The sequence below is a fragment of the Cetorhinus maximus genome, chromosome 7, assembly GCF_964194155.1.
Source record: "Cetorhinus maximus chromosome 7, sCetMax3.hap1.1, whole genome shotgun sequence".
NCBI lineage: Eukaryota > Metazoa > Chordata > Chondrichthyes > Lamniformes > Cetorhinidae > Cetorhinus > Cetorhinus maximus.
Window position 1 is genome coordinate 56501682 of NC_135885.1, and position 26676 is coordinate 56528357.

Here is a 26676-nt window from a genome sequence, read left to right on the forward strand (position 1 = left end):
AAAAGATGTGTCTTGAGGATATTCACTTGCTCATATCTTTTCTATAAAAGTAATCATTTGGGTGATGATCCAAACATTGCTAAATATTACCTTGGTAATCAAAGATTAATTGACCTGAATTACATTGATAGCAATGTTAGTTGTGGTCTTATGGGCAGAATTTTTAGCTCAGCATGCGGGCGCATGGCCGACCCGCTCGAGTATAAAATAGTGCATGATGATGTTGGACAAGCATCCTGACTTCATCTTGTGCTCGCGCGATATTTCGATTGGTGAGCACGCACGAAAGTTGGAAGCATGCCCGCCGACAATTAAGAGGGCAATTAAGTCCATTAAAGTTTCAATTGATTCCAGTTTTTCATGGTCCGCACAACCTTATGGTTGGCGGGCGGGCGAATCTGCCAGGCGGCCTTTGCATTTTTGATGAAACCTCATCCCAGGGCAGGATGAGGTTTCCGTTATTAAATTTAAAAACTAAAATTGTTTGGGCAGAATTTTCATCATCTGTATGTTCAAGTGACTGATTCTGATCTGTGGACATTTTCTTCTTGATTTTAAAATCTTTATTAATTGCTTTTAAATTCTTCAGCTCCCTGAGGTAGCTCTCTTCCTTCAGGGAGCTTTCATTCCGTGTTCCCCAATGCCCACATTTACGTCATCACCCACCCTCCTCCCTCTCTCACTCACTTCAGCAGCACTGAGCATTTCAGCGTGCTTATCATGCTGGCTGACCATTAATTGGTCAGCCAGCGTGAAATTGCAGTCGGGGGCCAATCGTAGTTGGCGGCCGGTTCCGTGGCCACTCCCGGGCCCTCCAATTGCGCACGTCCGCCAAACTAAAAATTCTGCCCTATAAGTTTGGTATTGTGAAAGAAAATAGACATGTTTTGGATTAGTCATAATTAGGGACAAGACTAAAGTGTCATCACTTTCCAACTTTGTAGTCAATACTTAACCTATTACAAATTGACAAGGATCAAGTCATGTGTTCAATTGCTTAGTACCATCAGACCTCCTTTTGCTGTTATTGTCTACCAATTCAGCTTAATGACCGGTTAAGCAACAGAAACCTTTGACCCTTTTAATTGCTCAGCTTGCAATCAAGCAATATGCTTAGAAATGAGCCTCATCCAACTTTGCTTTCCAACAATAGGTCCTGGGTCATTTGAAAGATGGAAACAAATGTCTCATTAGTACTAATGACCTAAATTAGATTTTTAATATGTAGTGGATTTAATCTGTTAATATTGCAATAATGTCCAAGAAATAATTCTACAGCTCCCTTGCATCATGCAAGTAGAATGTGAACTAGCTGTCTAGAAAAATCCATCAGAAGGTCAAAAGACAGATAGTGATTACAAATCAGAATAGCAAGATCCTCAATACAAGAGATTGAAAGAAGTTCAATTTCCAACAAATCAAAAATTCAAAGAAGGATAGGTTGGATGAGGATAAGTTGACTGCAGAAAGTTACCTCCCTCTATTATCTGAGCTTGCCCCGCAGCGATAGCACAACAATTTCTTCCAAAGGTCTAGTTTTTAATTTATAATTCATGAAGCTGTGGTTCAGTGGTAGCACTCTTGCATCTGAGTCAGAAGGGTGTAGGCTCAAACCTCACTCCAGAGGGTTGGGTGCATAATATAGGCTGGTAACCCAGTGTAGTACTGAGGGAGCACAGATGGCGTTCCGAAGAAGAGTCATATTGGACTTCATACGTTAATGCAGTTTCTCTCTCCACAGATGCTACCAGACCTGTTGAGATTTTCCAGCATTTTCTGTTTTTATTTCAGATCTCCAGCATCTGCAGTATTTTATTTCATTTTAGTACAGAGGGAGTGTTGCACCATTAGAGGTGCTGCCCTTTGAATGAGGTGTTAAACTAAGGCCTTATCTTTCTCAGGTGGACGTAAAATATTTCATGACGCTACTCTTAATAAGACCAGGTGAGTTCTCCTCGGGTGTCCTCGTCAATGTTTATTCCTCAACTAACATCACTAAGAGAAATTATCTGGTCATTATCTTATCACTCTTTGTGGAACCTTGCTTTTTGCAATTTGACTGTCACATTCCCTATATTACAACGGTGAATTAATTCGTTATAAAGCACCTTGGGATGCTCTGTGGTTATGAAAAGCACTATATAAATGCAAGTTTTTATTTCATAATAAACAGTAAGCTGAAAGCATTCCTGTCTTCTTTGAAATGTAATGTGCATTTCAGGCATTTGGAAGGCACACAATTATATTGTTTCCATGATGACCAAAAGTTTAGATCTGGAGCATCGGTTCTAATACTATGCCAGTATAAATAGGGAAATTATACAGCCCAGCCATCAGTGTTTTTAGCTGACATCTGCATTTTAATCCATGTTATGCAAAAAAAATCAGCTTTTTTACATTAGGCGGTTGTATCGACCAGCTTGGTTAAATGTTGGCACTGAAGATTGTTAGAAGATGTTCTCCCACAGTAAGTTGTCATGCCCATGAGGCAGAAATATTTTCAATTAAGTTTATGGTTTCTGAGAGCATCCCGAGAGTATAAAAAATTATATTAACAAGTACACTGATAAAATAAAGCTTCAAAAAAAAACCTTCCTGGACCATGGCCTGTAGTTTTCTACGTGAAAAGTTATTTTCTGCCTGACTGGCTGCAGACACATTCAGATGAGGAGGATGAGGATTTGTTCAAGCACTCATGTCACTGTATTTGCAGAATTTCCAGGACTTGGAAATTAAAGAGGGAGTGGGGTTGTTAATTTAAAGATTAACACTACGATCTTCGTGTGTAAAATTTTCTTACAGGAAAATTCAGCTCTAGTAATGAGAGTGTTACAGATGGCAAATCTCAATCTGGAGGGAATCAGCCATAAGCACAAAATTCAGCTGTGCCATTCCTGAAAACTTTGCTCTTGTGCATTTTTTTAAACGACTGCAACCTGATCATTTTTATTTTGAATACAATGGAATAAACTTTATTGACAATTTTTATATAAAATGCTGACAAGTTGGCATGGATTAAAAAACCCTATCAGCAACCATAAAGATAGTTACAATTACCATTGAAGGAATGTTCACTTTGTGTTATATCAGACTATTAACCAGCCAAGAATCCTTTCACTACTTCACACCATTCTCTAAGGAAGAAGTATGAAGATACGAAAGCAATAAGAACCTTGTAAGAATGGATTTTGTTAAATCCACAGCAATGCATTGCAGGACTTGGGAGTTTCATAGTCAATGGTGTGTTAGTATTTTAAAGTTTAGAATGCCACAGGCAGAAAGCTAGCTTAGTTTCATAATTTCAACCTCATTTAGGCAATGGGTCTAAATATATAGACAAAAGGGGCAGAATTTTACGGCAATGGGATTATAATGGGGATTTATAATGTTCGCCGCATTTTACAGCCCCATCCCTGCCGAAACGGGGCCGTAAAATTCTGCCCCAGTAATTTGTTGCACAAACGTTGTGTTATTTCTGTAATGCTACATTTTTAAAATTCATTTATGGGATGTGGGTGTCGCTGGCTAGGCCAGCTTTTATTACCCATCCCTAATTGCCATTAAGAAGGTGGTGGTGAGCTGCCTTCTTGAGCTGCTGTAGTCCTGTGGTGTAGGTGCACCCACTGTGCTGTTAGGTGAGCATACTATTTTAAGCTCGACAAAAGATTTCCTACCTGCAAATATTTATTTAAAAATCATAAACATGTAATTTATAAACGGGCTCACAAATTTTTTCATGCACAGCGCACTGGTGAAACCTTCCTCCAGTGTAATTTCTGGTGTTTCAGTATCTCAGTATCTCTGAACTTAACAAGTAACCCCCACTCATATTACAATGAAGTAGTTCAGCCAAGCATTGTTTCCTTGTTTTGAAATAGCATGAGAGGAAAAGTGGCAATGAAGGCAGTTTCCCTTCATTTGAAATACCTTTTCACACAGAGAGTTACAAGTGTTAAAATCTATGTTAAGACACACTGTTTAGCACTTTTGAAAGTGTTTGATTAAAAAATCACCTCTCCAATTTGCACACTTTACTGTGTGCGTCAGTACATATTCTTCAGCAATACAAATACTTGTGAAATACTTGATTTGTATATACTAAATATAACCTCACTTGCTACAAGCCATCTGATTGCCATACGGAGTCACCTGGCATATTTTTCTAACGGTAGCTGCTTTGTCTGGTACTGTGTTCGCCAATGTGGTTGTTAGCAACCCACAAAGAAGCCTGCGACATAATACTTTCATATAGTCCCCAAGCCTTCATAGCACTTGAAGCATCAATAAGATTTGGTAAACATGTTTGTTGACTTATATTGGCTATAACTCAACTGCTATCCACAAAGCCATCCGCTCACATGTGTTTGAAGTGCTTAAAATTCTTCTGTAACTATGTATAATGTGGAATCTTTTCCAAATTGTCCAGCTGGATAAATGAATACTTTATTTATTAGCACTTCATGTTCTTATTTGAACACTTCCCAAACTGCATGAATCATGTTGTTATTCAAGTGTTGGTTATTAAGTTTATTTCACCAGGAATGTTTCCTCGCTGTCCTTCTCCAATGAAACTCTTCGCAAATATATATATATATATATATATATAATATTAAAATTTACTTCAAATGTTATATTAAGTAAAGCAGTATTGTTTTAAAAATACACAATTCAATCAGGATTACAGCCACATTCTACATATTTAAAATGATAGATTCAAAAGTGTCATATAGGACAATGGACCTGAGCTATTGTACTCCGTTCATCCTTTACATTATGAAGGGATTTGTCAAACTGCTGAAACCCTAATCAGTACTGCAGTGACATGGGTCAGGATTTTCAGCTTGGCTTGCAGGCACACGCCTGACATGCATGAACGTGAAATCATGTGCGATGATGCCTGGCAAGAGTCCCAAAGTCATCCCGCACTCACGTGATATTTCAGTCGGCGGGCACACACGGGAGTCAGCAGCGGCCCGCTGACAGTTAAGAGGGCTGTTAAGCCCATTAATTAATTAATTAGAATTTTTCCCTACCCACCCAACCTTACGATTGGCGGGCGGGCGAATATAGTGGTCTTTGGATTTTTGAAGACATTTCATCCACGGGACGGGATGAGGTTTCCGATGTTAATTAAAAATAAAATAAAAATTTTTGGAACTCATTTTCAACATATCCCTGCTCATTTGTCAGAGTCACATGAGGAGACATGTTTAAAACTTTATTTTTAATGTGAAAAATCTTCAGCTCCCTGAGGCAGCTCTGTGCCTTCAGGGAGCTTTCACTGAGTGCACCCACGCACATGCGCCGACTTCCGCACTGGTCCTCCTGCCCCCACCCAGGCAGTGTTGAGGCTATCAGCGTGCACTTCACACTGGCTGACCATTAATTGGCCAGCCAGCATGAAATCGCGGCCATGGCCCGATTGCGGGTGGCAGTCTATTGTGCAGCCGCTCCCGGGTCCGCCCACTGCGCCCACCTGCCGAGGTAAAAATTCGGTTTCTAGATGGTAGTGTCTGTAAGTGACCTTTTCTTAATTGTAGCTTACTTTACAAGATTATTGAAATCTTCCCAAATAGCTATATGATAATTTAGCTTCAGCTACAAAATCACAATCAGCAAAAGGGACAATTTAATAGTTGGGGAACAGAGATTATTTAGATTTGAACTAACACTACTTACATGGTTAGGATCAACACAAGTCTATAGCATTTTCATGTGTTCTCTCACAATGAAATATAGCTCACATCACTGAGATTTTGTGACTGACTTTTGTCTAGGTTTCTTTGGCCTGTATCTCCTGGTCGGCATGTGGAGGCAGGCCCTGCTCACCGACGCATAAAATGACACGCGGTGACGCTGGGCGTGCGCCCCGATGTCACCGCTCATCATTCTGATCTGCAGTTCGGCGAGCGCGCACCAGAGTCGGCTGCACGTCCACCGAACTGCCAAAGGCCTATTAACGCCATTTAAATAGTAATTGAAATGATTAACAGGGTTGCCTCTCCAACCTTAAGGTTGGCGGGCAGGCGAAGAGCCCAGGCGGCCTTCGCATTTTTCGTGGAACCTCATCCGCAGGCAGGATGAGGTTTCATGAAGGGTTTATAAATGTAATAAAAACGTTTATTAAAATTCATTGACATGTCCCAGCTCATGTGACACTGTCTGAATAATTTTTTTTTCCTTTATTTAAATTTCTCATACCCAACCTAATCTCTCTGAGGTGGCTCTGTGCCTCAGGGAGATGTGCAGGCCCTGACTCTCCCTCTTCCCCCCCGCCTGCACAGGGACCGATCAGCCCACCCACATAAAATGGTGGCGCGCAGCCGATTGCGGGCGGCGATTGGTTGCACGCCCGTTCCCGCTCAGCCCCTGGACGGGGAGAAAATTTTCCCCTTTCAAAGCTACGGCCTGAATTTTACGTCTGAGGTCAGGCACCTGCCCGACACATGTGAAATTGCGCAAAACGACGTCAGGCATGCGTCCCGACGCCATCACGCACGCAAGCAATATTAAGATTGGTGAGCGTGTGCGAGAGACGGAGCCACTCCTGCCGACAATTAAAGGGTAAATGAAAGCCTATTGTCTACGATTTTATGTTGCCCATGCGATTTCACGCTCGTTGCACGGGCAAAACGGGCAGATGTTAACCCGTTTTTAACAAATTGTCATCCAACGGCGGGAAATAAAGGGACTGGAGCATTGCCATTGTTAGTAGTGAGGAGTTTAGGAGATAGTTTGCTGCTGGTTGCTTAGTAAAACTTGACAGCTTTATCAATGTCTTGTGCTTCAAGTCTTTGCATTGCTAGCCTCATTTCAGGACTCATTGGTGTCTCCAAGGCCCCGGGAGGATTTATAAAGTGTGAGCCCATCCAGTCACCAGACAACCTTCTGTTTCTCTGGTAATGAAGATTGTCTACTCCATTGGTGGCACCTCTTCTGAGGAGGAAGAGAGGGGCAGAAGGGAGAGGAGGCCAGGTGTCCATAGGCAGGATCCAAGGGAGCCACCTGTGGGAGGAGGAGGCGCAGGCACAGAGGGCACAGAGACAGCAGGGAGTCCAAGGCGAAAGGGGCCACAGAAGACGCCAAGGCGAAAGGGGCCGCTATCCTGCTGCCAGAGTGTACAGGCAGCGATGCAGCTACCTGCATTTCAGAATAGGTTATGGTGGGTATAGACACTATCCTTTCATAGGGAACCTTAGCTTTCAGACCCTTTATATGTGTTTGTTCATGTGCAGTTTATTGCATGTCTACTGACATTAGTCCACTCTCCACCTGCAGCGCCATTGCAGCCTGGCCAACCCCACCTGAAGAACATCTTGCACTATGGGCGGAATTTTTCGTGCCCGCTGCCATTGGGCGTCATGGCGGGCGTGAGCAGACAATATGGTGGAGAAGCCAAAAATTGGTGTCACGACGTCGCGAAACCAGTTTGCAATCATCCACTCAGCCCGTGAATGGTGGGCCATGTTTCCCACCGTCAGATGTCCGGAATTTCATTGTAATGACTCCACATATCGTTGTAAGTCCTGATCGCCATGTCCCACATGTCAAATTTACTGCCCACGTTGGCGGGAAAACACATCGGTGCCGAACACGGGTAGAATCATCCCAGATTTACCCGCCAGCCGCGCCCCCGGTGGGTTTTCATGCCATATTGTCCCAAACCCACCGCATTACTTATGCATTCCCTGGAAACATGCCATTTCCATGGCGGGCAGGCTCTCAACACCCGCCATGCCATCACCTCGCCCCTTCATCAGGCTAGGTGCCATATTTAATGTCCAGCCGCGCGCACACATCTCGGTGCTTCCAGCCCACAACTGCTGCAGGGAAGATTTCCACAAGAGGCAAAAAGACTGCAGCCCCCAGGTTTAATGACGCATCACTGGAATGCCATTTGGATGTCGTGGAGGCTGCTTTGATGTCCTCCAGCCCCACTCTGGCCGCAGGATGGGCAATGGCATCATCAGTCCAGCATGGCAGGTGGTGGCAGTGGTGATCGGTGTCAATGCTCCACAGAAGAAGTTGGCCATCCATGCCCAAGGTGGGTTTTCATGCCGGAGATAGTGGATGAATGATCTCATCCATGCAGCCAGGGTATGGCAACCATCTCATCACTCTAAACTCACACACTCAAGCCCATCACACATTCGCTGGCATCTCACTCACTGCCAGCTCAAGGGACATCACCACCCATTCTCACACATACACCCTCACATCTCCATCTGGCCTCATCTCTTCTGGAGACTGCCTCCTCAGCCCTCACCATCTTGAGGTCACTTGCACTGATCAACATGTGCCCCCACACACATCCTAGGACATCCTCCTTCCCCAGCACAGCTCTTGTTCTGCAGCCTCTTCCCTTGCCCGAGGCCACTTCTCCCCTTTCCCCAAGCAAGACCTCACCCTGTAGCCATTGAAAAGCCACCCACATATGGCTGATCTGGTAGGTAGAGACCTGCCTGTGAGCCCCCCTAAAAGTGATGTGGTGCTGTCTGTGAAGCCTGGCGCTGATGACTGCGAGTGCTGACCAAAGCAAAGTAAGCAAATAATCCTTGAAGTCTCAAGCACAGTGCAGCCCATCAAGTGCAAGTTGTTTATATGTTGCTGTGGAACACGTCGGCGTGTTTTCCCACCGTCATGGGCAGATGATTCAGTGGGAGGGGATGAGTCTGGTGAGCTGGCCTTATAATGATATGCTGATGTATTACAATGAGGTTCCTCCTGTCCATTGGCGGGAAACGCAGCCCACCATCAGTGGGCTGAGTGGACAATCGCAAACTGGTTAATGTATTGTGAAACTGATCGCACCTTATTGTCCACTCACGCCACCGAACACGCCCGAAGCCAGCGGACACGGAGAGTCCCGGCCCACATTTTGAAAAGTGCAACATGCAGAAGTCGGGACTTACCATCAGGGCTTTGCTCACATTGTGGACATCCGAGGAGCAGAAGATGCCGCAGCCCAACAGCAACAGGATCCTGGAGGAATGTCCATGGCACGCTGGGTGGATTCTCATGGACATGACTCCACCACGAAGCAGCTCAGGGAAGATGGAAAATCACCGTTGAGGGTCTGCTTTGGGACTTCGGTGTCTTGGCCATGGTCTGTTATGGATGATTGCCAAGGAGGTGGAGAGGAAGGTGTACCGGGGGTGGGAGAGAAGGTCTAGGTTTGACTCAGAGAGGAAGGTGTGTCGGGGGAGGTGAGGTTGGGAGGTGGGGAATTAAGGTGCCAGTGGGAGTGAGGATGCCCGGGGGAACAAAAGTGTCAGTAGCGGGGAACGAAGGTGTCAGGGGAGTGAGGTTGGGAGGAGGGGAAACAAAGGTGTCGGGATGAGGTTGGGAGGGAGGAATGAAGGTGTCGGGGAGGGTGAGGCTGGGCGGGGGGAAGGAGTACAGGGGAGGAGGGGGTAATGGGGGAGAATACTACAACTGCGGGGATAGGTATAAGGGGGAAGGAAGGTGTAAGTGAGGAGTTCAGATGGGGGAAGGAGTCCAGCGGGGAGGAAGGAGTCCGGGGGAGGAAGGAGCCTGGTAAGGGGAAGGAGTAAGGGTGGAGGAAGAAGCAAGGGTGGAGGAAGAAGTAAGGGTGGAGAAAGGAGTCAGGAAGGGGGAAGGAATAAGGTGGGAGAGGAGTCTGGGCAGGGAGGTGTCCAGGGGGGAAGGAGTTCCAAGGGGGAAAGGAGTCTGGAAGGGTGGATGTCCAGGTGAACATGCAAGGATGGGGTCTCTGGAGTTGGTGACTGCCTCCTGGGGAGTGAACTGAGGGTGGGCGTCGTAGGAGGGAGTGGTGAGAATGACAGAGGGCAGAGTGAGGCGGTAGGGTGGGAGGGTGAAGGTGCGATGGTACCGGGAGAAGGGACAGTGAGGGCGATTGGTGCAGACTTGGAGGCAGACACAGACCCTGGAAGTGGGAAGGAGGAGGTCGGTGAGGTTAATGTGGATGGGGTGGAATTTTCGGGGAGGTAGGGAATGTGCACATTTACCTGGACATCCCGATAGAAAAAGTTGTGACTGGTAGGTGATGCCGGGGATCAACAGTGATGGGGGAAAGGACATGGGTGGCTGGGGGAGGAGAGAAGGGGAAAGAATGGGGAACCTGAAGAAGAATGTTAGATGCACCATGCTTGCAAATCCAAAAATGAAAGGAGTCTCATGTTGGACAGGCACATGGGAGTGCAATCAGTGGGTGGGAAGAGATGCAGGTTAGCGCAGATGGACAACGGTGTGCAAACAACTGTGATCAGAGTTTCTTAGCTTTTCTAGGTCTTACACTTCAAGGTGCTGCCCTGACATCTGCAGCAGGGGTGAAGACAGCCTGTGCAATGGCTGGCCCTGTTGCCTTTGATGACTTTGGCATGGGACTCTGGGGGGCCAAGACCTTGGGGGCCCTGGCTTGCTTTGGCTGTCCTCCTGTTGGCCAGCTGCTTCCTTTGTGGGGACAGAGGATAAGGCTGAGAGGGAGGAGAGGGGGTCACAGGCAAAGGGGACTCAGGGAGCGGACAGCCTCTGAGATTCCTGAGTGGATGACCCAGGGGTGTCCAGCTGCCACTCCTCTTCCCTTCGGGTGCCTGAGGGACCCAGCCTGACTCCTTGAGGGGAAGGAGCACCAGGAGGAATGTCGAGGCACCCTATTTCCCTCTCATGTTGCCACGGTAGGAACTCACCCATGGCTACCACAATGGAGTGCAGGTCTGCGCACAACTCTGCCTTCTGCTGGACCAAGGTCTCCATGGCATCTGCCACCCATCTCATGGAGACCTCCATACGCACATTTGGGCACTACTTCATCAGAGAGCAGGCGGACGCACTCCTCCGACTCATGTGCCACTTTGTTGAAGGCTTCCAACAGCTCTGTATTTTGTTCCCCTGCCTTCTGCTAGCTCTCCTCAATGAGTTGGACGGCCGAATCCAGAGGCTCATTATCTGACTCCGACCTCACAGATGTATCTTCCCCAGCAGTTCTCCGCATGCTGGGGATCTCAGCTGAACTTGCCTCCTCCTGCTGCGGACATGTGTCCGTGCGGTTACCACCAGTTTGTGAACCCGAGCCTGCTCTAGATCTAGGTCCCACCAAGTTGTGTGTCTCTGTGCTGGTGGAGGGTGTGGGTAAGCGCTGTGACGGGTCTTCCAGGCTGCTTATTTCCGGCTCTTTAATGGAGGAGGTGTCCCCTTGGCTGGAGGTGAGGACGTGGATGGAGCTGAGGGATTGGTTGGCTGGGTGGGTCGGTCGCTTGGCAGGGTTCCCTGTGAACTGACGTAGAGATAATTAGTGTACGGCAGAGTCAAAACCAGGAGAGGGAGCACTCATAGTTGCATTGAGAGATAGATGATGTGGTGCAGGATCCTCACCTGGGTGTTTGTTGCCGACCTCACCATCGCCGCAGGCACAGTCTACGTCCTCACCAGTCAGCGCGATGCACGCTCCTCTGAGTGAGGGGCCTAATGTGGGTCACCCCACCCCCAGTCTGGGACCTCTCCCTGCTGTTTTGAGCCAGCTTCTCCTGCATGAAAACAGATGGAGAGAGTGTGAGCAGGACGCATGGCACAGCGTGGAATGTTTGTGTGGTGAGTGGAGCCATGGACGGAATGAGGATGTGAGCTCGAGAGGATATGAGCCTGATGGAGATGTGAGGGTGTGTGTGAGTTTGTGGTGTTGTCCCTTGAGGTGTGAGATCCCTGTGGATGTGTGATGTGTTTGTGAGTGTGTGAGTTGAGAGTGATGAGAAGAGTGACTTTACCCTGGCAGAACGGATGAGATCATTCATCCCCTTGCGGCACTGGGTGACTGTCCTTTTTTGCAAGACATTGGCACTGACCACAGCTGCCACCGCATCCCTTGCTGGATTGGTAACCTTGCTTGTTGGTCTTCACCCAGAATGGAGGCAGAGGAGATCACGGCGGGCCTCCACAGTATCTAAAATGCACTCTAGGGATGCATCACTGAATCAGGGGGCTGAGTCTTCTTGACAATCGTGGGCTAGAAACAGAAGTGCGCATGCGCCAGCACTTGAAAAATATGGCACCCTGTGTGAGGAAGTGGCGAGGTGACAGTGTAGTGAGCGAATGAGAGCACGCCCACCGTCGAAATGGCATGTTTCCCAGGAATGCATAATTAATGATGCAGGGTTGTGACAATACAGCGTGAAAAGCCGCCATAGTGGCCAGCGGGTAAAACATTCTTTTCCCCGCCCGCTACCGCACTTAGTGCAAATCTGGGACAATTTCACCCAACGTGTGGGGAGCATCATTTGGAGACAAGCTACTTATCAATCCAGTTCTCAAATTTGTATTCCTCATAAGCAGGTCTACTCACCAGGAAAACAGAATCATCCCATTACTGTTACATTCTTCGTCTCTTTGACATAAACAACCCAGCCACAGACAAGGATTGGTGAAACAATAATGTGACTTCTTTACTTAAAGATAAGGTTATATACAGATAATGTTCACTAGGAGGCTAGGTATAGTACATCTGCTCACTGCTACTGCTGCTTGCAGATTTACTACAAATCATGAGACTAATACATCATATCCTGTCAATGTGGTATTGAATGGCAGTAGTTTAAGATACGGCCTTTAAAAGTATATGCACATTACATGACAACATTCCCCTTTTTTCTAAACTAAGGGTTTATGCTTATAGAATCAAACTATTTACATGACATCAAAAGAAAATAACATTGGCCAGAATTTTCTAGCCCCTCACGCCGGTGGGATCTTCCGGTCCTGCCAATCTAAGCAGAGACTTCAATGGCTCGCTGGCCCCACTGCAGAGGATCCAGCCGCAGGGGGTTGCGGGGGAGCTGGAAAATTCTAGCCATTGGGTCTGAATATGCTTTAACACAGAGCTATAAATTTACAAGTCTCTGAAATGTATCAGTGATTTGCTTATCTGTCCAGATCATTGTGATCTTTGGTGGAGGCTGCTGTACGATTAGGGTTGCTTTGTTTGTGTTGAATCTTAAACTGCGTTCTAGTCGCAATAGGATGACTTGATAATTTTGGTTGTGATACTGTTCGCGGTGAGTTTGGCAGTGGTTGGTTGAATCATCACTTGCCACTTCTGTGGGTGCATACATTTGAGTGTGCAAAATGGAAAGATGTTTGTACCTGCACTGGTATCCAGTTTTGCATATGGGTTATGCTGACCCTGCATCTGTGGACATATAATATGGATGGTGGCAAAAGCTTTCATTGCTACCACTGTACCAATATATTCTTTGATGTTCACTGTGCTGAATGTCTGCTCACTTTGTGTGTCAATGGTCTGGTCATGTTTATCACCTGATTGTACAGCTTGGCTAGACATTTTGTGGATCTTCTATTTGCGCTCTTATGCGCTCTTGGTTGGTTAGAATGCCATACCTACCTGGCCTCTAGTTGTGGCTTCTCATGACGTCGAACCACTTGTGTTGGCCTTTACTTCTACATTGGCACTTCCAGAGTCCTCTGGCACCACATGCCTTGCATACAGCATTAAAAGCTGGGAATTTTCTTGGTGCATGTATGAGGCCACACCACCGCATTGCTTATTAGTCTTGCTTGTATTGGCTATCACGCCAATGGTGGATGAATTATATATAGCCTGTAGACTCTGCATGTTTGTCTCTGCATCTGTGAATGAATTGGTCAATGATCTCTATTGATTGCTGCCTGAAAGCCATGAATTCCAGATGGTGTACTCTGAAGTTGAGTTTCATTTGCAATTGATCTTTGAGTGTTGACCATATTTTATCTAGATTGTTGTCAGACGGACCTGACGTGTTCGGTTTATGGAAAGTTATGACATGGCAGATGATGTGTGCCAGGTGGACCAAATCCATGAGGGAAACTTGGTTGCGCCTTCACAACGGTTTTGCAATTTTTACTTATTACGAGATGTGTGCACTGAATTCAAAAGTAATAAGTCCACCAAGACCTTTAGAGATTTTAAAAATTAAATTAAAATATTGATTAACAAAATATAAAAGATTTCAAGCACATAAGACCACAAGACGCAGGAGCAGAAGTAGGCCATTTGGCCCATCGAGTCTGCTCTGTCATTCAATGAGATCACGGCTAATCTGATAATTCTCAATTCCACTTTCCTGCCTTTTCCTCATAACCCTCAATTCCCTTACTGATTAAAAATCTGTCTATCTCAGCCTTGAATATACTTAACGACTCAGCCTCTACAGCCTTCTGCGGCAAAGAATTCCACAGATTCACTACCCTCTGAGAGAATAAATTCCTCCTCATCTCTGTCTTAAATGGGCAACCCCTTACTCTGAGATTATGCCCTCTGGTCCTAGACTCTCCCACAAGGGGAAACAACCTCTCATTCTTCTAAACTCCAGCACGTACTGGCCCAACCTACTCAACCTCTCTTTATAAGAAAATCCCTCCATACCTGGGATCAACCTAGTGAACCTTCTCTGGACTGCCTCCAATTCCAGTATATCTTTCCTTATATAAGAGGACCAAAACTGTTCACAGTGTTCTAGGTGTGGTCTAACTAGTGCTTTGTATAGTTTTAGCAAGACTTGCCTATTTTTATACTCCATTCCCTTGGACATAAAGGCCAACATTTCATTTGCCTTCTCTATTACCTGCTGAACTTGTAGTCTAGCCTTTTGTGATTCATTGATAACTTCCAGCTTTACCCCTTCACCACCTCACTTGACGCTTCCACTTCCTCTGTGTCGTCAGACTGCTTGCTCAACAACCAGTACTGGATGAGCTGCAATTTCCTCCAGTTAAACATTGGAAAGAGCATAGCCATCGTCTTCGGTCCCTATCCCAAACTCTACTCTTATTGATTCCATCCCTCTTCCCAGTTCTCTAGTCTGGGGTCAACTATCTCAGGCCGAACATGACGGTTTGCAACCTCTACATTCTATTTCACCCTGAACTAATCTTCTGGCTTCATATTCTCTCTAGCACCAAGATAACATACTTACAGCTCTGCAACATCACTCATCTATACCCCTGCCTTCACTTATCTTCCACTGAAGCACTGATCCATGCCTTTATAATACTCCAATACTTACTACTACAATAACTACTACAATAACTCCCATAATTCCTAATTAACCTGACCCCAAGTTACACTCCCTTTAAGACAACGGTCCAAAATAGATTTTAGTTTTTTAAACAGATCCAGCAAGTTAACACAATATCCTGGACAGTGGAATTCCAAATGGCTTTCCCCCAACTTCAGTTTTGTTAGATGTATGCACAAATGCTGGAGGCTCCATTAAGGCTATTTCATACACTCCTGTTAGATCTTACATGGCCTTCTCTTTCCACATAGCCTTTCATTCTCCTTTATATATGCTTCTCTATTTTAATATGTAAATTCTACTGTTCCATATGTCTTTAAAACTGTATCTTCCTCATAATATAAAAACTTTCTTGTTGCCACTATGTATTGTCAGTAACCTTTGGGAAAAATAAACACATTCCTTAGCCGTGCTTATCTGGCTAGTTGTAAACAGACTAAGATCCCTTTGAAACCCAAATATCTCTTTATTTATCTAATTATGCGAATTCCCTTCACACCTTACATGCTAAGCCAGCATCCATGTTTACTCATTATCATGTCAGGCACCTAGCTTATTTTGATTGTTTCAAGCTTGCAGTCTACTTGACTCCAAATGTAATTAGATCACACACAGACCCAACTATACTTACCCCCATAAACCTACTTTACAACAAACCAAAAAAAATTATGAAAATTATTACACTTTCATCACAGGAGGCCTTCACTGCTTATAGTAATTTTAATTTGAATGACTTGTTTATCTGGTTTGGAAATAATGAGGTCTAGAAAATGCAGTTCAACGCACTGACGGAACAAAGTAAACTCAGGTATGAGATCTGTTGCCTTCCAATTAAGTGTTGTAAATTTTGTGATCATCTTTTAGCTTTTTTCAGGCTTTTTTCAAATGCTATCTGCAGCTTTGGATAGCTATGTAAGTTTACTCCAACTCTTTTAGAAGTAATTTAGTTCTGTGTTGCAGTACCTTTGGTAGCCATTGCCTTAGCTGGCCATAGGTTACTGCTTGAGTGCAATGGTGGCGCTGCTAAATGCTCTCTGATTTTTCCCTGGTTTAGCTATAGGCTCCACCCACAAAGTAGTGATTTATGCAGGAAAATGGCTGCAGACTTCAAAATGAAATCAAATAGTGAAAATAAAGCTTTTTTTTACAGGCTTCTTCTGGCTGTTGCTGAATGGATTCTTCTTCCCAGCCGAACCTGCAGCCTTTTAACTTCAGCAGTAATGAATTCTCCTGTCTGTGAGTCCTGTTTACTGTGAGAACTTCCAGACTGTGCTATTTAATTCCTGTTCCTGCTTAAACTTCGTGGCAGATAGACATTTACTGTTTAAGCTTTCCCAGATTTGAACAATCTTACCTGGATCTGATGCCTGCTGGCTGGAGCGCTGTGCGATCCCAGAAAGAAGGCGCAGTGTGTGTAGAATCCCTAGAAAGCTTCAGAAACTTTGCACACAGTGAGTCTTGATAGTTGTTTCACTTTCACACCAGCTCTTTTCTTGCTGGATATGAAGGAGTTGAGGCTTGTATTCTGCTCAGTCAAACCTTCACAAACTGTGCTGCCACTATGTTATGTCCTTCTTCTCTTCAATGTATCAGCCATACACAAGGATTGGTGAAACAATAATATGGGTTCTGGTTAAAAACTGAAAGAGAGGAAGAGTCAATATTAGTTATTGAAGTGATGTCAGGCATTGTAGACGTATTGAATGGAGTGTCCAAGAATTGATGTAACAGCCTTTACTATTTTCAATCTAGAATTACTTGATTTCTAAAACACAATGTGCGTTGATCAAATTTGAAAATTGTGCTTAAATAGAGATGCAGCAGAGTCTAGCAAAGCGAATGGAAGAATTAGAAAGGATCTAGACAATGGGCTGAATTTCTCCAATTGGGTGGATGGCCCAACTTTGGCAGGATACGTGTGTCACCGTCACGCAAGGGCAGCTGGCGGGACATCCCCCTGAAACTTATGGGTTTATGGGTGGCAACCAATTAAATGCCTATTCAGGCAACCCATCCTTGAGAGCTGATGGCCCAATCAGAGGGCTGGCCGCTCAGCAACCTCACCAGTGCCACCGGGAGCAGTGGCTGTGGTTCAGGCAGGCTGGAAGCTTGCAGCCTTCAGCAGGTAAGATAAAAATAAATCTTAAAAAATTGACAGGCTGAACGTTGGAGGGAAAGCCCCTCTGAGGATTGTTGGGGCTGTGTCGGTTGTCTTTCGTGCCCCCTCCATTTAGCAGGTGGCCTTGTCACATGGCAGAGGGAATCAATCCAAAATGCCAATGGCATGGTGAAATGGCCTGTAATAGGGCCTTTGCATATCTACATTGGCTGCCTGTCTCCTTGGAGCGGGCAACCTGTCCAATTCTGGCCCCACTGTTGGTAAAATTCCCCTACAGAGGAACAAGGTCAGGTAGCCAATCTGATACAGCTCCCCATCATTTTAACACTGTTCCCCACCTCCTGGTGGCTAGTAGAATCCACCCCAATATTTGTAACTGAGAAATAAAAAAACTTGGGGCAGAATTTTACATCCTGCGGGCGGGCGTACACCTGACCCGATTGGGCGTAAAATCGCGTCGAGTATCCCGACATCATCATGCACACGCGCGATATTTCGCTAGGTGAGCACGTGCAGAAGTTGGAAGCATACCCGCCGACAATTAAACGGGCAATTAAGCCCATTAACAGCGCAATTGTCTGTGATTTTTCATGGCCCGCCCAACCTTATGTTTAGCGGATGGGCAAATCGGCCAGACGGCCTTCATAATTTTCATCAAACCTCATCCAAGAGCAGGATGAAATCTCCGTTAGAAAATAAAATATAAATAAATATCTGTGGACAGCATTTTTATGAGATATGCTTTCAGGTGCTTGATTATGATGTATGAGCAATTTTTTGCAGCTTTTTACAGTTTTAGTTCATTATATGCAGGTCTGCAGCTCCCTGAGGCAACTGTTTGTTTTCAGGGAGCTCTCTAGAAGCACTTACCTGTGCCCACGGTGATATTGTCGCCTGCCCGCTTCCCTCCCCCGCCCCGCTGAGCTTTTCATTGCGCGTTTCACGCTGGCTGGCCTTTGATTGGCCAACCAGTGTGAAATTGCAGCCGGGGGCCGATCGTGGTTGGGGGTCCATTTCCCGGCTGCTCCCGGGTCCGCCGATCGCACACGCCTGATGACCTAAAAATTCGGGCCTTGTATTTATAAGGTGCCTTCCACAACCTCAGGACATCCCAAAGTGCTTTACAGCCAATGAAGGACTTTTAAAGCCGAAAGCCACAGTTGAAATGTAGGAAATGTGGCAGCCAATTTGCACATAGCAAGCTCCCACAAACAACAATGTGATAATGACCAGATCATTTGTTTTTTCAGTGGTGTTCATTGAGGAATAAATATTTGCCCTGACGTTGGGTGTTTTCTTCAAAATAGAGCCAAGGGTCTTTAACACCCACCTGAGAGAGCAAATGGGGCCTCAGTTTAACATCTCACCTGAAAGATGGTACCTGCGACAGTGCAATAGTCCCTCAGTACCATATGGAGTGTCAAATTTTTGTGCTCAGGTTTCTGGGACGGGAACTGAATCCATAACTTTCAAACTCACGGGCGAGGATGCTACGAACTGAGGCCCAGCTGACACACACACAACTACTAGATGAAATCTAATACAATGTTTTTCTTTCAATGGTCAAGATAGAGGGCATACTTACTTAATGAGTAGTATCATAACTACTAGGGATCAGTGTGATGAAGCAGGCTCAACTCTGACCAAATGCAATATCTCAGAAACAGAAATTAGCAAAATAAACAGAATACTGATCTAATACTAAAGTAAAATACTGTGGATGCTGGAAATCATAAATAAAAACAGAAAATGCTGGAAACCCTCAGCAGGCCTGGCAGTCTGTGGAGAGAGAAATAGCGATAACAGGCGGGATTTAATTGGCCCAACTGGGGTCTCACCCACTGGGCAGAGAATCAGCGAGGAACCCCTGTCATTTCCATGGGGAAGGTCCGGTCACCGTTGTGCTTTCCCCGGGATTCAGGATCCCGACGACAGAAGTCCCACCGCCAAGAGCTGCCAGCCAATCAGAGGCAGTTTCCGGCAATGTACCCACCTGAGGCTCAGGATCGCTGAGGTGCCCCAAGCCAAAGGTGAGTGATGGCAGGATGGGATCATGGAGTGGGGGTTGTGGGAGGGGGGCAGGGTGGTCGGAGGCAAGGGCTGGGGGTGGCTTTCAGAGAGACCCCTCTCCCAATGCCAGGTCCCTCGATCGGGCACAGAGTGCCCGATAGCAAGGGATTCCACCAGAAGGCCACTGGCAAACCTAATAGGGTATGTTTGGTGGCCTTCAGGAGCCATCAACGAATTGCAATAGACTCAGGAATAATGTGTCAGTTGGCTCATTAATGATCCTAATTAACATTCCGCCACCAGCGGCCAGGAATCTCATGTCAGCTCCTTCCATCCTCCTATATAATTGGGGGAGGTTTTGCCACCACCAGGAGATGGACGTGGGACCTCTCCCACCATGAAATGGGCCCAGCCACCATGGTTCCCTGTGCAACGGGCTGGATTAAATTCCGCCCAACTTTTCAGGTCGATGGCCTTTCATCCGAACTAATCTATGTTGGCAAATAAGCAGGGTTTATGTCTCAGGTCATCATGTTAAAGCTAGTTTGGATGCACCTTGCATTTACTTCTAGTCAGTCAGGCAGAAGGAAAATGTTCAATCTCATAAAGTGATGCAGGCCATAAAACTAATGGTTAACAATAGAGGATTGAGTTCTGAAGAAAACTTAGAAAAACTCAGGCCTCCTCATTTTTGTTTCAAAGTAGATCTTATAGAAGTACATAAAACACTACATGGAATAGAAATGTTAATATGAGCATTATTTCATTATTTCATGTTAAACCATTTCTTCAGAGCAGAGGGCCAAATGCAGAGGCTGGTACAGTGCAACTTCAGGACTGATAATAGGAAACACTTTCTTGAACAATACTTAGAAAGATCTTCCATGTGCTGTAATGGTGGCAAAAGTTCTCTTAAAGGTCATTTAAGAGATAGTTAGGTGCTCTTATAGGAGATTTTGCAGAAAGATGAGACAGAGTAAAGATGAGTAAATGTGATTGGGAATATTTGATCAGTTAAAGAGTGAACGCCAACATCGATTTTTTAGGCTGAATGAACAACATGTTTTAGTTGAGAGGTTTTCCTTATTTGTATTTATCTTTATGATTTTTCAGTGCAAGAATCAAGATTTCCCCTAAAGATGTTAAGGCAATGAAATAATTCTATTTTCTGAAGGTACGCATGATTTCATTTCAGGTGTTGAGATTTATTCCTGAACCAGGTCAGCCGCGCAGGAGGGGCAGAAACAAGACCATGGCCCTTATCGACATCCAATTGGAGCATCATGAACGCTGTGACTGCATTTGCAGCTCCAGGCCACCACGATAAGTTAAGAATTGGATTGCTGATAGAGGCTGTTAAGGACCTTATTTTTTAACAGGATTGCATTTGTGTACAGATGATTGCTGACACCAGAGTTAATGTTTTCCAACATTACAGAAAGTAATTAACTGCTGCGCTTGAATATATTCTTTAATTAGCATTGTGGCAGCCAGACTTTCATAATAATGCCTTGCTTATTGTAGTCAGAACGTCATAAAACTGAGTTTTATTAATTTGACTAGCTTTAATGCAGAAACAACCTTCAACTTTTTTTTCTAATGTTCAGAATATCATCTCAATCAGTTTACTGGATTTAAGTCTGAGAACATGTCAATTGTAAAGCAATGTTTAAAGACAGAGTAATTATTGGATGTTGAAGAAGGAAGTTAATCCACAGATATGGCTTTCCTATTATCAGAAGCACCTTGAAAGTTTCACATTGTAACAACAATTTCAGATTAAATGTGAAACTGCTTTATGCACAACGTTTTTGTGAGACTATTTGGGCTCAAAGTGTTTCTCAGGCAATGTTTGTTAATGCTTCAATTTCTTTCAACTACTTTCATCACTAAACATGTAAATGATATTTAAATGCAAGTTTTTAAATATTGTTGGCCAAGGAAGTTCTTCTGTCTGTTACATTTTTTGTTTTATTTTGTGATACATGGCACAACACATGATGATTAACCTCCACAATCTTCTTAAAAGGCAGAACCTCTTTTTTAAATGAAGTATGATTTACTTGTACTGGCAATGTGCCTTGGTTCAATCAAGCCTGATTGTAAAACTTACTTTGATCTGATCTTCTAGATTTTTTAAATAGCATCCTTCAGTAGAAAAAGTGAATGCATTTTTGCTGAATGAAATAGACTCCAATGTGGTTGGTGACTGCACGAAACAATGGCTGAAGCAAATGACTTCAATTTAAAACCGAAGTCATTCAGCTCCATTCTATTGTAGTGAATATACTTGGCCTAAAATGTTCCACTCTCATTTATAATTACAGCAGTCTTCAAGTAATAGACATCCAAATCAATATGATTGTCCATTAAAGGCACCAGGCCTGTTATGCCTCAGCTGTTCAATTCAAATCTTAATCTGAGCGCAAGAACAATTACTTCAGCTATTTTCTAAGTTTATGACCAGTACTTACATCCATTTTAATGGATGTAGTGTATGATAGAGAGCAATTATGCCATTTTATCCTCACATCAAAAGTCACTTGCCCATTGTCAATACCAATTACCTGTGAATCATACTTGCTGGAGAAGCTAAGCAAAGGGAGAGAAGGATATTACATTCTGGCGACGACTATTAATGTCTGCAATGGACAAGCATATTTGAAAATCCTGTGAGATTCAAAGATTTTGGAATAAGTCCAATATGAAAAACTTTAAAGCCAATTGAATTTATACTGTTCCATTAAGAATCGTGCAAGGCAATTTCATAATCTTTTAGCATTAATGGTGAAGAATTTTGAACAATGTAAGTACAAATCAATTAATTAATGGAATGGATTTCACATGAGGAGGTTCGCATTCTACCTTTCAATAGTGCTGCCTGCTTAGGATCATGTACCTATAAAGCTCTCTGCACCTTATAGATTAATGCAATATTATCTTTCAAATTCATATCCCAAATCACCTTTTCTGAGATTTTTCAGAGTCATCCATCACATTTACAAGTTACTAAATAAGCAACAGAAAGTGATTTTCTTAAGAAAGTTCATTTTATCTTAAGAATAGACAATTTTTAGTTTCCTGTAAGTTGTATAATGATACGCTGTGCTCCAATATTAGTACACTTTCAGTACTGCAAGGCTTAATGGCCTTTAGAACAATTCCGCAGGGTCCTGGGATACTGATTTTGTTCTTGTGTAATAAGAACACAATCGCCTAAAGTGCAATTCTTGCATTTTAACACAACTTATTTTTAAATATATATATAGCATTTCAAACAGCTTCTTTTGTTTTTGTATGTATTATTATAATTAGAATTATGATGTGTTCTTTGTTTTGATGGAATGTAAAGATTGGTTGAGAAAGGGAATTGTAGAGGATTATTTTTTGTTATAAAATAAACTAAAATTTTCAACTTTATTTGCTATGTTGCTTCCTGGCCTATCCACGAGCGTCCATTATTAGCAGAGGGCTCGCCAGACAGTGGAATCAGGATACAGAGAAAGTTTGCAAATGTCATGCATTTCTGAAAGGAACCTCCTTTTCCTGTTTAAGCTTTTATACCTGTTTCATGTCACTGAGCTGTTTCGCACAACCAACAGTGGAGGATTTGCTAGCCCGTGAATTGCTTTGTGATCACACACAACACGTGCTTATTGTGAAGTGAGACTGGTACTAGAAGGCATCTACCCTTCCTGAGAGAAAAGCACTTGGTTTAGAAATTGGCTCTTGGCCCACTCAGGATAAAATACTGGAGCAGCTCGCACAGCTTACAGCAGAACCATAGAAAGTTGGCCCATTTGCCTCATTAGAATAGTAATAAAAACAGAAGATGCTGGAAAAGCTCAGCAGGTCTGACAGCATCTCTGGAGAGAGAAACAGAGTTAACATTTTGAGTCCGTATGACCCTTCTTTAGAGCTTCTTCAGTATTTTGCTTTTATCTCATTAGAATAGTACTGGCAAGCTCTGTGTGTCAGGAGCGAATTCAGCCAACTGAGACGCCAGCCAAGGTGAGTCAGGGAAGTGGGGCATGGTGGAGGTTAGTGGTGGCTATTTGTACCTCTGGTTTTATTTTGAAGTTGACAGGAATGCTCCTGTTCCTGCTGACTCCACATTCAGATAAGTAAAACTCTTTTGCGATTTCCCCTGTGTGACTAACAATAGCGTGCCAGAGTTGAGCGTTTCAAGGAGTTGACTTACAATAGCGTGCCGGAGTTGAGCGCTTCAGGGAGTTAAGCGGAGGAATGGAAAGAGGTGTTTGGTTGCTTTTGCCTAAATTTCTCAGCCTCCAGGAATTGATTCTTGCTCTGCTACAGGAGAAGAAGCTGGTTAATTGGTGAGTATCTGGTAAGTGATTAATTTTTGTTCTATTCCTGAGGCTCAAAATAGTATATTTTGAGTGGGAAATGAGCAGGAGAGGATAAAAGGGCAGATCGAGAGGCCTACCTGCAGTGAGACCAACGGCAGAGTGACCTCACGAACAACAACATGACACAAGTGCAGGGAAAACAGCTTATTGGTGAGTAGGATTGGTGAGCATTTCCAGTCTTTAAGGTAAAGTCTTTAGTTTGTGTTTAGGTCCCTAGTCTTTTATCTATCTTTTTCTTAAAAATAGCTTGTTAAGTATAAGATCGATACTGGTGTAACAAAAATAATTACAATAAAATGTAAAGAGCGGGGGATTCAGTTCATGGGGCACTGGTACAAGTACTGGGAAGAAGAGAGCTGTGCTGGTGGGACAGGCATCACTTGAACCATGTTGGGACTAGTGTCCTGGCGACTCGAATAACTAGGGTTGGAGAGAGGGCTTTTAGCTAAACAGAGGGGTGATAGTTCTGGAGAGGGGATATGTAGGCTTCAAAAGCAAAAGGTTATGGCAGCCTTGCAGGGTAGCTATTTAGGTGATGAAACCCGAATATGACAGGAAATAACAGAGTGTACAAACTTTAAAAAAAGCAGCAAATAGGGTCAAAGGGGGGAAAAATGGTAAAAAAAAAAACAATTAATGGTTCTTTACTTAAATGCACATAGTATTTGGAACAAAATAAATGAATTAACAGCACAAATAGAGGTTAATGGATATGATCTTATAGCCATTACAGAGACGTGGTTACAAGGAGATCAAAGCTGGGAACTAAATATTCAGGGGTATGTGACTTTTCAAAAGGACAGGCAGGAAGGAAAGGGTGGTGGGGTAGCTTTGTTAGTACGAGATGGAATAAGTATGATAGCAAGAAATGATCTTGGATCGGAAGATGTAGAATCCACATGGGCGGAGGTAATAAATAACAAGGGGAAGAAGACACTGGTGAGGGTAGTCTATAGGCCCCCTAACAGTAGCTACACTGTAGGACAGAGAATAAATCAGGAGATAGTGAGGGCATGTAAAAAAAGCAGTACATTAACCATGGGTGACTTTAATCTTCATGTAGATTGCAAAAAGCAAATTGGCAGAGGTAGTGATGAGCAAGAATTCAGAGAGTGTATTTGGGACAATTTCCTAGAACAATATGTTGTGGGTCCAACCAGGGATCAGGCTATTTTGGATCTGGTAATGTGTAATGAGGCAGTTTTAATAGAAGATCCCCTAGGAAACAGTGACCATAACATGGTAGAATTTAGCATTCAGTTTGAGAGTGAGAAACTTGGGTCTGAAAGAACTGTGCTAAACTTAAATGAGGGTAACTACAAAGGAATGAGGGCAGAGTTGGCTGGAGTGGATTGGGAAAGGAGTTTAACAGAAAAGATGGTTGATGAACAATGGTAGACGTTGAAGAAAATAGTTCATGACTCTCAACGAAGATATATCCCAATGAGGAAGAAGGATTCTAGAAAGGTAATAAACAAACCATGGTTAACAAAGGAAGTTAAGGATAGCATCAAATTGAAAGAAAAAACATGCAATGTGGCAAAGATTAGTGGTAAGCCAGAGCATTGGGAAAGTTTTAAAAACCAACAAAAGATGAACAAAAAAATTAGGGAGGAAATAAACTTTGATGTAAACTAGCAAGTAATATAAAAACAGACGGTAAGAGCTTCTTGAAATGTATAAAAAGGAAGAGTGAGGCCAAAGTGAACATAGACCCCTTAGAGAATGAGGCTGGGGAAATAATAATGGGGAAACAGGAAATGGCAGAGGAGTTGAATAAATACTTTGCATCTGTCTTCACGGTAGAAGATACTAATAGCGATCCAAAAATACTAAATAATCAAGGGGCAAAAGGCGGGGAGGAAATAAATACAATAACTATCACTAGAGAAAAAGTACTAGGGAAACTAATAGGGCTAAAGGCCGATAAGTCCCCTGGACCTGGTGGGTTGCATTCTAGGATATTAAAGGAAGTAGCTACAGAGATAGTGGATGCACAGGTAATAATCTTCCAAGAATCCTTCAGAAGATTCTGGAAATGTCCCAGAGGATTGTAAAACTGCCAATGTAACACCCTTATTCAAAAAGGAAGGGAGACAAAAAACAGGTAACTATAGGCCAGTTAGCTTAACATCCATCATTGGGAAAATGTTAGAGTCTATTATAAAGGATGTAATAGCAGAGCATTTAGAAATGCATAATATAATCAAGAATAGTCAGCATGGCTTCATGAAAGGGAAATCATGCCTGGCAAATTTATTAGAATTCTTTCAGGGGGTAACAAGCAGGGTAGATAAAGGGGAACTAGTAGATGCAATATATTTGGATTTCCAAAAGGTGTCCAATAAGGTACCGCACATAAGGCTGTTTAATGAGATAAGAGCCCATGGCGTTAAGGGTAGTATATCTTGGATCGGAAGATGTAGAATCCACATGGGTGGAGGTAATAAATAACAAGGGGAAGAAGACACTGGTGAGGGTAGTCTATAGGCCCCCTAACAGTAGCTATACTGTAGGACAGAGAATAAATCAGGAGATAGTGAGGGCATGTAAAAAAAGCAGTACATTAATCATGGGTGACTTTAATCTTCATGTAGATTGCAAAAAGCAAATTGGCAGAGGTAGTGATGAGCAAGAATTCAGAGAGTGTATTTGGGACAATTTCCTAGAACAATATGTTAGCATGGATAGAGGATTGACTAACTAATAGAAGACAGAGAGTTGGGATAAGGGGGCATTTTCAGGATGGCAACCTGTAACTAGTGGAGTGCCACAGGGATCAGTGCTGGGGCCACAATTATTTACAATATATATTAATGACTTAGATGAGAGAAGTGAATGTAGTATCGCCAAGTTTGCGGATGACGCAAAAATAGGTAGGAAGGCGAGTGGTGAGGATGACACAAGGAGTCTACAGAGGGATCGAGACAGGTTAAGTGAGTGGGCAAAAATTTGACAGATGGAATATAATGTTGGAAAATGTGAGGTTATGCATTTTGGCAGGAAGAATAGTGCAGCTGAATATTATTTAAATGGAGAAAGACTGCAGGAAGCTGCAGGACAGAGGGATTTGGGGGGGTCCTTGTGCATGAATCACAAAAAAGCTAGCATACAAGTGCAGCAGGTAATA

General features: G+C 43.7%; 1 protein-coding gene across 4 annotated transcripts in view; it reads left to right on the top strand.

Moving 5' to 3' along the window:
- Positions 1 to 22596, top strand: part of pdgfd (platelet derived growth factor d) — a 211780-nt gene extending 189184 nt beyond the window's left edge. For all 4 annotated transcript variants that reach the window (XM_078545535.1, XM_078545537.1, XM_078545534.1 and 1 more), the window contains one exon: positions 20372 to 22596. In XM_078545535.1, coding sequence (XP_078401661.1) covers positions 20372 to 20503 — 132 coding nt within the window. In that variant the 3' untranslated portion in view covers positions 20504 to 22596. The remainder of the gene's footprint in view (positions 1 to 20371) is intronic.
- Positions 22597 to 26676: the final 4080 nt, after the last annotated feature.